The sequence below is a fragment of the Daphnia magna genome, linkage group LG7, assembly GCF_020631705.1.
Source record: "Daphnia magna isolate NIES linkage group LG7, ASM2063170v1.1, whole genome shotgun sequence".
In the NCBI taxonomy this organism is placed as follows: Eukaryota; Metazoa; Arthropoda; class Branchiopoda; order Diplostraca; family Daphniidae; genus Daphnia; species Daphnia magna.
This window is the reverse complement of record NC_059188.1, coordinates 8,764,134-8,777,127: the sequence shown is the minus strand read 5'-3', so window position 1 is coordinate 8,777,127 and position 12,994 is coordinate 8,764,134. Positions and strand designations below refer to the sequence as shown.

Here is a 12,994-nt window from a genome sequence, read left to right as displayed (position 1 = left end):
TTGCCTTAAGAGCTTCTTTTTTTTCCTTATTCCAAGGAATGCATAATATTTTGAGCTAACCAAGAGATGTAAGCAAATCGGCAATTTTAAGAAGAACAATTATATTCAACGGTTGAATAGCTTGTGTTTTGTCGGCTCACTTTTCGTTTTCATTGTATTTTTTTTCCTGACTTTTAATTGCATAATATACGATTAGCCAAGCTGGCTAGAGAAAAAACAAAACAAACTAATAACGGTTACAGTTTATCGGAGTACACGTAGAAATAAGAGTTTCGTAGAAACCCAATCTTAAATCTACCATACGCTCCCCGGGATCACAACTATATTTGTTTTTGTTTTTAACATTTATTTTGTTAGCCTAGCCTAGCAGCCCTTTTTTTCACCCCTTTCTCGCGCTCCTGGCGGATGACTGCCGAAGCTACGCTTTCTCTGCACCTCGGGCTTCAAATATGATGGAAATCGATAACTGCGACCGACAGGAGCGCGAGGAAGGGGTGAAAAAAAAGGCTGCTATGCTGGGTGGGAAACTGGCCAAATGAGCCCTTTACTAGATTGCGAATAACTCGGCCAATCAAATCCGGAAAAAGATTTCCTTTCGGATTTGCATTGAGGGGTGGCCAAGAAAACTTTTGGGAGAACTATTTTTTTACGGGTTTGCTTTTTCCTAAAAATCCAGTGCCGGATTAAGATTTTTTCGCCCTTGGGCTTTTGACTAATTTGCGCCCATTTATTTTTAAAAATGATTAAGAAACAATATTTTTGCTTTCCAATTTTGTATTGACAAGAAACAGGCTAGCTCTTTCCACAAATTACACATTTTGACACTTACTTTGACACGCGACACTTGTTTTAAATTTGCACTTTTCGAATTTTTTCTTTCACAAATTGCTCTACGACATCGTCGAAAGAGAGACATTTTATAAATTCATTTTCAATCGACATAAGAGAGAGAAAGTTTAGTCTTTTTTGGCCCATAGTTGTCCTTTTTTCGTTTTTTATAAACTTTAGCTTCGAAAAAGATCTCTTCCCCGAAGCTACACTTACCATTAGAGATAGATAAATGCGAAGGGCAATTTCAACATTTCGGAAAGTTAACTGCACTTTCTGTGTGAATAGAGTTTCATACATCATATTCACAGTAAATGGCTTTTCGAAATCTGAGCTTTCTGTCTCAAGGTACTGCTTAATGTATAGGCTGAAATGTGTCAACTCATCGGGAAACGATTTCTCTAACTCAGACCTATACTGAGTTTGCAAAATAGTGGCCTTTTCGATCAAAATATAAAAATCCAATCTCAAACAATTATTGAGAAATCCGAATAAGCCAGAAATTTTACTGTAAGCGTTTGTCCGGGAAATTAGAGCTTGCGACAAAGAGTCCAATATCGGAAGAAATCCATCCACTCGAAAGCGAGTTTGACCTGACAGAACGACATCTTCGCTTGGACCATCATTAACTTGCTGTCGACGCCTTCTTGGTATTTTATCTGCATCTCTATACTTTCCGTTTGGAATCAGCTTTAAGGCTTCGTTTTCAAAGTCATCAAATCTTTCTCGCTGATTAGCTACGAAATCTTAAGGATTTCATCATCAACACAGCGCTGCCCAAGTCCAAAGTTTCGGATTGCAAAGTTTTGCTTACTATATTAAATCTCTCCATGACTGAATTCTAAAGTCTTGTCATTATGGCAGTCTCGCGAAATAGCACGTGGTCAAATAAAGATTTGGCTTGATTCCTTGTATCAGGCGTTTGTTGTAAATACTTTAACAATTCTTCAAGCGCATCTTGAATTTCGGTATAGCCAAACGAAAGAGCTTTGACAGCATCAGCTCGTGCAGACCATCTAGTGTCCGAAAGGCGCTTGACAACTAACTTTTTTGGGCCAATGTTTTTTTTTAGCACTGACCAACGATGAGTTGATCCCGAAAAAAAAGAAAAAAGTTGTTGGACAATTCCGAAAAAGCGAGTGGCGTCAAGACAGCTTTCAGCTGCACCAACCCAAGCAACGTTTAGTGAATGGGCAGTACAGTGAATGTAAAAAGCAAGGGGAATTTTTTCAATTATTTTAGCTTGCACGCCATTGTACCTTCCTGACATATTCACAGCATTATCGTACGTTTGCCCTCGTGCATTGTGCATTGTCAATTTCAATTTTTTGGTCCTCGAAAAATTTAAGAATAATGTTTGCCAGATATTCACCAGTATGGCTTTCAATAGGAATAAAGGACAAAAAACTTTCGGTTGCTTCGTAAGACGTTACAGACACATATCTGATAATCATGGAGAGCTGGTCAACGTGTGTCAAGTTTGGTGTAGAATCAATGGACACAGAAAAAAATCTTGCTTCTTATATTTCAGAAATAATTAGACAAAGCACTTTTTCACCAATAATTGTAATTAACTCTTCGTAGATGGTCGAAAATATATAAGAAGATCAGCCCTTTCCTTTGTTGCCATATTATTTTAAATGGTTACAAATGAACGGATCAAACTGACTCATCAATTCAAGAATACCAAGAAAGTTGCCGTTTTTTGGCGATCCTATTAGTTCGTTATCTCCACGAAGTGGAAGGTCTCTTTCACACAGAAATTTGATGACAGCAACAACACGCAATAACAATGATTTCCAGTACGACCCAGGTCAAAATTATCTTGATTAATTGTTTAATAAATTTCAAATTTAATTTTTAATTTATTAGTTGTAATTTCAGCCAATTAAATTAATTTGAATCAACAAATTAATTTTATATATAAATTAATTTCAAGATATTAATTGCTATATAACATCCAATTAATTTCCCAATAAATACACCAGAATTGGTCGATTAAGAAATTGTATTTTTTCTTTCTAGGTTTAGCAGATTCAATTCTACATTCAACAATTAATGAAAAAACGAAAACGAAACAATTGAAATCAACAATGATTTTTGGAAAGCCTGGCAATTGCAGGAAGCAGCTCCTTTTCGGCAATTCAACAATTTGGTCAGCCATCAGAGAGAAGCAGCTGCTTCTTTAACTTGGCTGCAACATTGTTGAACTTCACCCCAACTGTTGTACGAATGAGTTTTTCCTGTGCATCTACGTCGCTTGGCGGGAACCGCTTGTTTGTGACGTCTAGAAATAAAAGGTTGTTAATCATTTAAGTAAAAACATTGAAATAAAAACCATCACCTATTATTTCACGTAATTCTTTCTCGTCTAACTGGCCTTTCTCAGATGGGCTGGCTGACTTGTTTCGTTTGCTCGTAACTGTAGTCTTAGCCATGAATTCTTCCGTATAGAGATAGTCCAATAGCCTCGTGATAAATAAATTTATCTTGGCATCCTTGCTTAGCTTTTCCACAACTTTCATTGAAATGAGAAACTTTGTCCCGGATTTTCCAACCTATAGTAATACTCACATTAGTAAAAAAATATCGAAACATAGATTTAAAAAATACTTCAGATGTGTGCGATGTTGATTCATCACATGAGCTGGAGGTAGCAGGATACGCAAGAGAGTCAGAGACAACATCATCACTTTTGTTGGCTTCAACATTTGATGAACTGCTGGACGAGGAAGAAGTAGACGAATGTTGTGATGACACAGATGATTGCCCGACAGAGTGAAGCTTTACGACTCTTTTCTTCATCTCACAAATGTCAAATATTTGAGTACGGATATCAAGAAAACCTGCATAAGCACAGCTCTTATTAAACTTCAGGCAATATGTAAAGGAATGTTGACCTATTACTTTCATAAAACCGCAGCTTGTCCTTCATTGCCTAGTATTCCATTTGTTTCCTAGTTTCTTTTCGGTGTTGAGACTCCTTATCGGAATTGAGGAAGAAATCATAATCCTGAATATGAAACAATAAGATTCAGCAATAGGTTAAAAAAATTTAAAAAAAAGTAACCCCACCTCATCATCATGTATGTTTCTCTTCTTATAAGAGCTGATGCTGCTTAATGACTGCTGGATGCTGTCGTCACTTTCGGCGGCATCTCCATTAGCAGCACTGTTTTCAGTCAGCATTTTGAACGTCTGTGAATTGAATTGGGACTTCATTGTTCTTCTTTCGCGGCTGACGATTTAGCTGGCTTTGATGGAGGAACTGCCATAACTTCGACACATTCCTTCTTCTTAAAAGAAAGTTTTTTTTTCTCTTTTACTCCTCCTGGCAGCAACGTCAGACTCCTCAGAGCAGGGGGTCTCGGCAGGAGCTTGATAATTCTTTTCAACATCTTCAATAGTAATCGCCCCACTGGCTATGTCCTTGGCAATACCACGAAGGGTCAGCTTACTATCTGTGAATTAAAGAAATATATATGTATCACTGCTGGTACACAACTTCTGCACTAATAAAAAAGTAACGTACCATTGAAACAAAGAACCTTGGCTGAATAGCTTTTAGTGGCTAACTTAAGTTTTCTTCCTTTGGTGGTTTCCCGTCTCTCTGGCCAGAACACATCATGTTCAAGAGAAAAATCAAATTCATCTTCTTCGGAACCATTCCAGTCTATGAGTGAAGTACTCCCAACTTCATATGAATCTTTGAACAAGTAAAGGGCAAAGGCAGGGAAGCCATCTAAGATGCCCATTCTATATACCAAAAAAAATACAAATCAGATTCATAATAAAGAAAAAACAGTCAGGATCGTGATCAAATATTTCGGTTCAAACATACAGCAACAAAACAAAACTGATAGTGCCCGGCCATCAGCATGACAAACAAAAAAAGGGAAACTCGTAAAACAACTTACTCACCTTAATCAGGATTACAGGAAACGAAAATGAAATATTGATAACTCAGGCTTATAATTATACAAATTCCGCATTAAAACACCAAAGAAGAGTGATTCAAGCTTCATTTCAGTTTACAGAAGAAAAGTACGGACAAGGAATGGCATTGCCTGGGACGCACTGACGCTATTGTTTGTACAACGTTGTCATATTTTCTAAATGATGAAATTACATATTTATTTCTTATTCATTCTAAATTTTAGATATTATCCAAGGATAATCATAAAAAATTTATAAAGAACGGGGCACTGAAAATATTTAATATAAAAATGCAAATATTAGACTATGCCATGTTTTGAGTTTTTGACATCAGTAAGAATTGCAGCAATAGCAGTCCGGACGGCAACGCCTCACAGCGTCGTCTTATCTGCTTAATACTACAGACTGTCAAATTGTCAAGGCCTCAAGAACTGTGTGTTTTAAAATAGAATTGGAAATTTTTGCCATCATTCGTTTTGAAATAAATTTATCTGGCTCATTTTCATTCATCAATAGGTAGATTTGTTGTTTTGAGTCAGGATACCACAAATGAATTAACAAGCTTTGTGTGTCATCGCATCAGTAGCAGCTAAAGCTGCTTATAGCAGCATGAAGATTATGGTGCAGTGATAATTCATCGTATATTTAAACCATTTGAAAGGTAAAAGTTTTTTTTATCAGTTATATGATTCTCTTACTTACTTCCATTTAATGAAAATTCAGTTTTCTAGAATAATTTAATTTGTGTTTGTTCCTCCTAGATCATGGCACCAATTAAACGGCCAAAGCGTTACGGAAGATACGGTGCAGAGCCAGGTGGCGAAGCCTGCAACATCCCTCGAAGCACATTTCATGGGTGGCTGAGGACAACTGGAGAACAGTCACAAATCGTCGAAACGCCCTCTTCAGCACAAGCAGCAGAAATAAATGCAGACAACAACAGAAATATAGATGAAGACAACCGTGATCATCTACCACTTCATCATCCATACATCATGTATTACCTTTTTTCAGGAATTATGTGGCATAACGTTTGAAATTCTCTTTTCAGTAGTAGTAACACATCTTTAATTTTTATTTAGGAATTCAGATAACGAGTTGGAAACAACAAGACAGTGTGTGGTGGTTGCAGGTGACGAAAAAGCGCACAGCCCTCAGCAATCGACGCCTTCTCCAACAGTAACTGACGATGAACCTATCCACCCTTCACTTGTTTTGGGTAAAGGAGAATTACTATCTCTCATTCTAGCTTTCTACATCCGCTTTAAGTTGTCAAAGTCTTGCCTTGATAGCTTGTTGCACAAACCGACGCAAGAGCAGCACAGAGGCACAGCAGCAAAGTCGAAGACCACAAAGGACGAGACAGTGGATTCGCAGATCGGAGCCAACTAGAACGTACGTGGGAGTCACCACAGACATCCACCAGACAACCAACACCGAGAAGGCCCGCAGAGGAAGTAGGAGACCGCTCAAGCCAAGGATCCCGACTATCGTTGACGTAAGACACCTCGGACCTCACAGGACACCCGCAAGAAGAAACCCTGCCCCATAGCCCAACAGTATCTCGAGAAAACGTAAAGTATTATCTCGAGAAAAGTATTGGCAGATCAAGACCTTTTTTCCCCAGTACAGAACGTGGAGTTTCAACCAGAAGACGAAAGAGACGAAGATGAGCTATATACACCACGAAGACTCTGGAACGAAATGAGGGCCGAATACCAACCAGCGGCAGGTGACACCGAACTAAACTACAGACAGCTTTCGTCAGAGTCCGACGAGGAATCAGACGGCGCCGAGGGTACAGTTGGCCTACTCACAAGCTTCAACTATACAACACCAACCACCAGAACAGCAACAGGAAACCGAACTCTGACACCAACGCAGCCGGAAAATAACCCGACACCAGCGAACACACCAACAACAGGAAGACCGTCACCCCAACACCCCACTCAACACACACGATACCCGGCCCTACCAACAGTTCGGAACTCCCGACGACAAACATTGCCACCGGACTTCTCAAGTTCAAGGCTTCCCCTGTCTTCTCGGGCAAAGGAGGAGAAGACGCCGCCGACTGGATGGATCGATACGAGGTACTAGCAGACTACAACCGGTGGACTGACGCAGACAAACGAGCAAACTTCGGAATTTACCTCGAAGGACCAGCAAGACAGTGGTTCCAACGCCTGACACCACCCAACGGGTGGGGAGACACTGCGGCAGTAGCAGCCACCCAACAACAGACCAGGACACCGGCGATAAGCGGAATGCGTTCCATCTTCATGAAAGAATTCCTACAAGATAGCTATGCCGGATATCAAGAAAGGAAACTTCGGATCCGCAAACAAGGCACAAACGAACCCACCGCAAAATACTACTACGAGATAATAAACTTATGCCGATTGATGGACCCTAACATGTCCGAAGAAGCAAAACTACACCACCTCTACGAAGGACTAAAACCTACATTGGTGGAGAAAATCTTGGTCCTCCTACCCAAAACTTGCATCGACTTCCTAGCAGCGGTAAGGAGACACACTGAAGCAGCCGAACTAGCATGCAACAAAGGATGGGCCGTCCACATGCTAGAAGAAGAAAGGGAGAGAGAAGAGGAAAAAAGTGTCGCAGCAGCAACCAGCAGGGATAACGAGGAACCCTCACTGAAGCAACTTCTAGAAGTCGTGCAACAACTACAAGGAGAAATAGTAGCTATGAAGAAACGCGGGGGAAGGAAGGAGAGGAGCCGAGCAGACAACGGGACAACACAAAGCCAGAATGAAGCAACACCCCCACAAAGGACAGCAGATGGACGGCAGATCTGTTTCTACTGCAAAGCCAAGGGGCACATTAAGAGATACTGCCCGGATAAGAAAGAAGACGACGACAGACGTAACAACACGACCGTAGCAATGATCAGCACATCGGACGAAGAAGATGACAAGGAGATACCCTGCTACAAATCGACGCGGGACAACTGCTGACAGAAGGAGTGATAATTGGAACAAACGACACGAATAAAAAGACCGAAGCGGCAATCGAGACAGGAGCAGCGGTATCGATCATATCCCCCAAACTAACAGAAGACATGGCCATAGAACTCAAGACCTGGGGCGGGCCACAAATCGTAATAGTAAACGGACAGCGGACACCCCCCTTAGGAAGAGTGGAGCTGACAATAACCATTGGGACGACAACAGTCCAAGCGAAGGTGCTAGTACTGGAGATGCGAGGGATCAACCTACTCTTAGGCAACGACGTGCTGAGACGTTTTTAAAAAACTGGAGATCGAATACGGCAAGGGGAAACCAAAGATGCGATTCGGCAATCTACCAGTACCGATGGAAATCGAACACAAACACCGGCCGCAAAGATAGTAGCAAAAAGCGGGGCAAGAATCCTAGCAAGATCCATGGTGGCCGTGGAGATAGAACAAACTGAAGCGACAAAACCAACATTGGACGGCCGCCCCTGGATGATAGAACCAGCAACCAACCGCACACCAGGACCGACACCAGGAAGAGCCCTCATGCCTGGCGACCGAACAACAGTATGGGTCATGATGACAAACCTGGAAAACAGATCAGTTTACATCCACAAGAAAATGGTACTAGGACACAGAACCGAAGTGGCGGGAATAGGCACAGAAATAGATGCCACAGGCAGAGCCAACGGACCCAGAACATTAAACACCGAGCTGGAAAAAGGCACCACAAATATCCTTGACTTCACACCCAGCATAAACCAGGAGCTTCCGGCAGAGGAGAGGAAGGAGTTCAAGGAAACACTACGAGACAACACCGACTGTTTCGCGAGGGAAGGCGAGCGACTAGGACGTTGCAACGTCGAAATCCAGCTAACACCCAACGCCAGACCCATCTACCAGACCCAACGCCCGGCGTCGTGGAAGGAACAAGCCATCCACAGAGAACTGACACTGGACATGCTGAAGAAAGGCGTGATTGAAGAAGCCACCGGGCCATGGAGCGCGAGGACACTATTGATTCAAAAAAGGATGGAAGCTGGAGATTTTGCATTGACTTCCACCCATTGAACAATGTTACAATATTTAGCGTATACCCCATGCCCAACATAGACGGAGCGTTGACCAAGCTACATGGAGCCAAAATATTCTCAGTAATTGACTTAGAAAGCGGGTACTGGCAAATACCCATGAAGAAAGAGGAAAAAGAAAAGACAGCCTTCACCACCGCAGGTGGATCCTGCCGTTTCCTTGTCATGCCGTTCGGTCTCTGCACAGCCCAAAGCACATTCCAGCGGACCATGGACACGGTACTAGGAGGGCTGCGATGGACCTCGTGCCTCGTATACCTTGACGACATCATCGTATACGCAGGAGACACAAAAGAACACATTCGACGACTCCGACTAATCCTTGCCGCACTACGCAAAGCAAATCTGAAACTCAAACTCGTGAAATGTCGTTTCGGGGAATCAGCAATCATAGCACTGGGTCACAAGATCAATGCCGACGGAATCAGCCCTGACCCCGGAAAAATGAGAGCCGTGCAAAACTTTCCCACACCACCAACCATAGCAAGCCGAGCGGAAAAAGTCAAGTTCATCAAAAGCTTTCTCTGGCTATGTTCATACTACAGGAGACACATACCAGGATTCGCCGAGGCAGCGAAACCCCTGTTTGACTTAACCAGAGAAAAGTCGCTGTTCATCTGGACGCCAACACACCAGGAACTTTCAACAAGCTGAAACAGATGCTAGCAGACTCAGCAACACTAGCATACCCGGATCCGACGGCCGAATTCGAAATACACCCAGACGCCTGCGGCTAAGGTGTCGGAGCAGTCCTACTCAAAAAACAGGATAGTACGGAGAGACCCCTGGCATTCGCAAGCCGTTTGATGTAACGCAGTGAGCAGAACTACTCCATAACAGAAAAAGAATGCCTGGCTCTCATTTGGGCGATCAAGTGATCCACAACACCTGCAACACAGGCAGGAGACACGTGGAAATCGTACCAAGAAGCCGCGGTGACAGCAGCAGCTATCGAAAACGGCATCAAACTCTTCATCCACATTCCCATCTTCGAATTCACCAGAGCACTCACCCTGTACAGAGTCATCGGGATGGCACGAGCAACGAAGAATGGATCAACAAGCCTACAGTACGTCGGTCTCCCACAATATCTCGCAAAATCACCGGACCAACAGACATTCATTGAGCTTTCAGCTGAAATGGTTGGACCGTGTCGCCCGACGAAAAAATCAATCTGCCCTATCAGCCGAGCAGTAAGCCGAAAAAAAAAACAAGATGACATGCAGCATCGCAATATTCCTAGCCGACAACCAACGAATACAAGATGACTGCACCGTAGTAGTGTCCCCGTGGACGGGGCAAGATGCCGTTTACCTCGGACACCGCCGTTGGGGCCTGTCAGCAGTCAACACGACCCGCCTGGTCGTAACATGTCCACGACAGACCACAGGACCGGAGTCATATACACTTGACACTCCCGCGATATCCATCTTCGAGATACCCATGTCCTGTACAGCACAATCAGACGACTGGATCTTCCAGGCCAGTTTCAGAAAGGATACCCACCAAAAATGGATTACAAGGACCACCCCACACCTCGCCGACCTAAAAGCACCTGGACGACCACCACAACGGCCACTGATCACCGCAAAAGACGATATAGTGACGCAGCAGACCAGATTGCACACGGGCTCCCCCAACAACCGTCTGCGAGATTTGACAACCGGCATGGTGCACCAAATGGACGGGCTGTCCGACCTAGAACACGCCAGACTCAACATAGACGACACGCAGAATTATCTCCGCTACCCGTGGGAGTGGATCGCCATCCTGATATTATGCATGCTAGTGTAACGAAACGCCAAGCGAAGCCCCTTCTTGCCCTTTTTAAATTTTGCTTAATTAGACTAAGACCTTATTTCTTAAACTCTCCTTTACTTGATACCCCACTAGTTGAATAATTATTATACTTTCTAGAAAATTTAACAAGCGGAGAGAACAAGTCTCGGCACGCCCGTTATAAATAGAAACTTTTACGATTTGTCAAAAGCCGCCCAAAATGGCCATAACCTGCCGTGGCTAAAAATAGATATATTCTTGTCTGTTGGGAATTGCCGGAAACTGCCCGGCCTATTTTTAACAATCGTCCAAATTCACCGGATACCGCTCGAATTTGTCCGCCTATACCTCTTCGTGACGTCCAAAATCGCCCGATACCGCCCGATTTTGTCCGCCTATACCTTAACATTGTACCGTATGTCCCCCACGGGATGATGACTAATACATAAAAAGCCACCGCAAACTCCCAAAAGTCAGTCAGATCTACTCTGCCTGTTCCGTGTGCCAACTTAGGCCTCTACTGCTCTCCCGACGAGCCCGCTACCGTAACTCTTGCAAGCCGCAGAATAAGTACCCCTTAAGTAATCACTAAGTAGCTTTTTGACTCTTACTTTATTACGTCTATGCCTTGAAATTTGTACCCATTGGTAACATTTTAGTCTCATGAGTCTTCTTTCCTCAATCTACGAGCTTGTTTAATTCTTCTATGGGTATCTGTTGCAAATCGGTTTATAATACACGGCTTTTTATTTATTGCGTGCGTGTTGTTTTATGCTTGCTAAGTAAACGGGACATTGTGAGTAAAGACGCCGCATTAAATTTAACTTTTCCGTATTGGAGACAACATGACAACATCGTGTACTCCTTTACATTAGGAGCCGGAATCGCCATCGCAGTCGACCGTACTAAAACAGCCAGCCACCAACAAAAAATAGAAGACCAGATACAAGCTCTGGAACATCGCTTACAACTTCATGAACAGGCCACCAGCCCAGATGAAACTGAATGAAGGGTTAAATCCCCATCAAAAGTAGTACCACGTAACCACTAATCAGACCTTAGTTTAGCTGATCGAGACGATCAGGAAGCAAAAAAGGGGATGTAAGGGCTAGATCAATAGCCTTTAGCCGTGTAGAATAATACGTAACAGAAGCAACAGCATCCTGTAGACTAGAGCTCATACAAAGGGCAATACATTAAAGTATCGGGTAGTTCCGCCGAGAAGGTATAAAGAGAATCCAAATCGAATCACTCGGGGCAGTCTCTGTAATTCCTTTCTGCAAGTTGTACGCAAATACACAGTCTACTCTCACACCCTCGTTACACTATCTCGGGAGGGAAGAAGTTACCCCTCTCTACTGTACGCTTTGCGATTTAAACTATGAAAGGAATGAGCTTGAAAAGAAACACAGTTATTTCCTTTCAAGTTCATTAGAATCACAATTACGCGATATGTTGGAAAATACTAATCTGTGGGATCACATTTCAAAAGTTAAGCAAGACACTCTACGTGGAAATTTCAACGGTAAAATAGGAGAAGTTTATACTGGTGGTTCGTACCAGAGACCTAAAGTTAAATCGTTCCTGTCTGCTGGGGACAATTTCACGGCGACATTCAGCACGGACGGTGTCCGTTATTCAAAATCATCAAATAAGGAATTTTGGCCAGTAACTGTAACGATTAACGAGTTAAATGTATTTTTGAAACCCTCTTTTATGGCATTGACAGCACTGTGGTCTGAATCGAAGCCCAAACCAGAAACATTTATTCTCCCTTTTGTCCAAGAGGCTCAAAAACTAGATCACGAAAGTATCACCTGGATACGGAACGGTATTAGTTAAAGATTTGCCAGGCGTGTATTTATTAGACTTCTACAATAGCAATACAACCAAACCGAGAAGCATGACACTACTCTGAATATTGTTGCTAATAACATTGCTTTTATACAGAATTGCAAGTGGCACATTGGGTGTGGCTTAGATGGCGGTGGCGTGTTGTGACTTGGTCATGTGGGCGTTGTCTTGGTGTACACCTTGCGTACACTCAAGGTCCGTGCAGATTTGCCATCTTCTGTAAAGCGTAAATAATGCAGTTGGCTCGTTACATTCCTTCCCCCCTGTGCGGCAGGATAAATTGGTCCTCCAATTTCACCTTTGTATGCAGACTTCAGGTCTTAGGAAAGCAACGTGAATTGCGCCATAATATATATTTATAAGAAGCGTCTAAAATATTGTAGCATTGGTGATGATTATAATAATGGGGTGTTATTTTCTTTTAGATGACGTCTGGCTGTTGGTACACTTGTTTTTTCTTTTTAGCACTCAGAATTTTCGGAATAGATTTCGAATGCTAGTTTCGTCATCTATATAGTCCTCTGCA

At 42.7% G+C, this 12,994-nt stretch overlaps 3 protein-coding genes and 1 pseudogene across 3 annotated transcripts; 3 read left to right on the top strand and 1 right to left on the bottom strand.

Annotated features, from left to right (window-relative positions):
* Positions 1-2,818: 2,818 nt before the first annotated feature.
* Positions 2,819-4,888, bottom strand: LOC123474656. Its single transcript, XM_045177030.1, has 7 exons — positions 4,750-4,888; positions 4,361-4,584; positions 3,904-4,289; positions 3,736-3,841; positions 3,442-3,674; positions 3,173-3,386; positions 2,819-3,115 (listed from the first exon to the last, which is right to left on the bottom strand). The coding sequence occupies exons 4-7, from the start codon at positions 3,761-3,763 to the stop codon at positions 2,985-2,987; spliced, it is 606 nt and encodes a 201-aa protein (XP_045032965.1). The 5' UTR covers positions 3,764-3,841; positions 3,904-4,289; positions 4,361-4,584; positions 4,750-4,888; the 3' UTR covers positions 2,819-2,984.
* A 292-nt stretch (positions 4,889-5,180) lies between these two features.
* Positions 5,181-8,148, top strand: LOC123474653. Its single transcript, XM_045177025.1, is given in 4 exon segments — positions 5,181-5,425; positions 5,526-5,761; positions 5,847-7,713; positions 7,716-8,148. Coding segments are annotated over 2 exon segments (1,194 nt in total). The 5' UTR covers positions 5,181-5,425; positions 5,526-5,761; positions 5,847-6,842; the 3' UTR covers positions 8,039-8,148.
* Positions 8,036-8,820, top strand: LOC123474655. The gene has a single exon (XM_045177029.1). It carries the CDS (start codon positions 8,174-8,176, stop codon positions 8,813-8,815), a length of 642 nt encoding a protein of 213 aa, XP_045032964.1. The 5' UTR covers positions 8,036-8,173; the 3' UTR covers positions 8,816-8,820.
* Positions 8,821-9,719: 899 nt separating this feature from the next.
* LOC123474657 lies at positions 9,720-10,967 on the top strand (annotated as a pseudogene).
* Positions 10,968-12,994: the final 2,027 nt, after the last annotated feature.

Bases quoted from the DNA above. Each gene is read 5' to 3' on its own strand.
- LOC123474656 (XM_045177030.1), bottom strand. From the start codon at position 3,763: ATGAAGGACAAGCTGCGGTTTTATGAAA. The intron at 3,675-3,735 runs GTAATAGGTCAA...GTGCTTATGCAG, and splicing joins CAAGCTGCGGTTTTATGAAA to GTTTTCTTGATATCCGTACT. The intron at 3,387-3,441 runs GTATTTTTTAAA...GTATTACTATAG, and splicing joins CAACATCGCACACATCTGAA to GTTGGAAAATCCGGGACAAA.
- LOC123474655 (XM_045177029.1), top strand. From the start codon at position 8,174: ATGGTGGCCGTGGAGATAGAACAAACTGAAGCGACAAAACCAACATTG.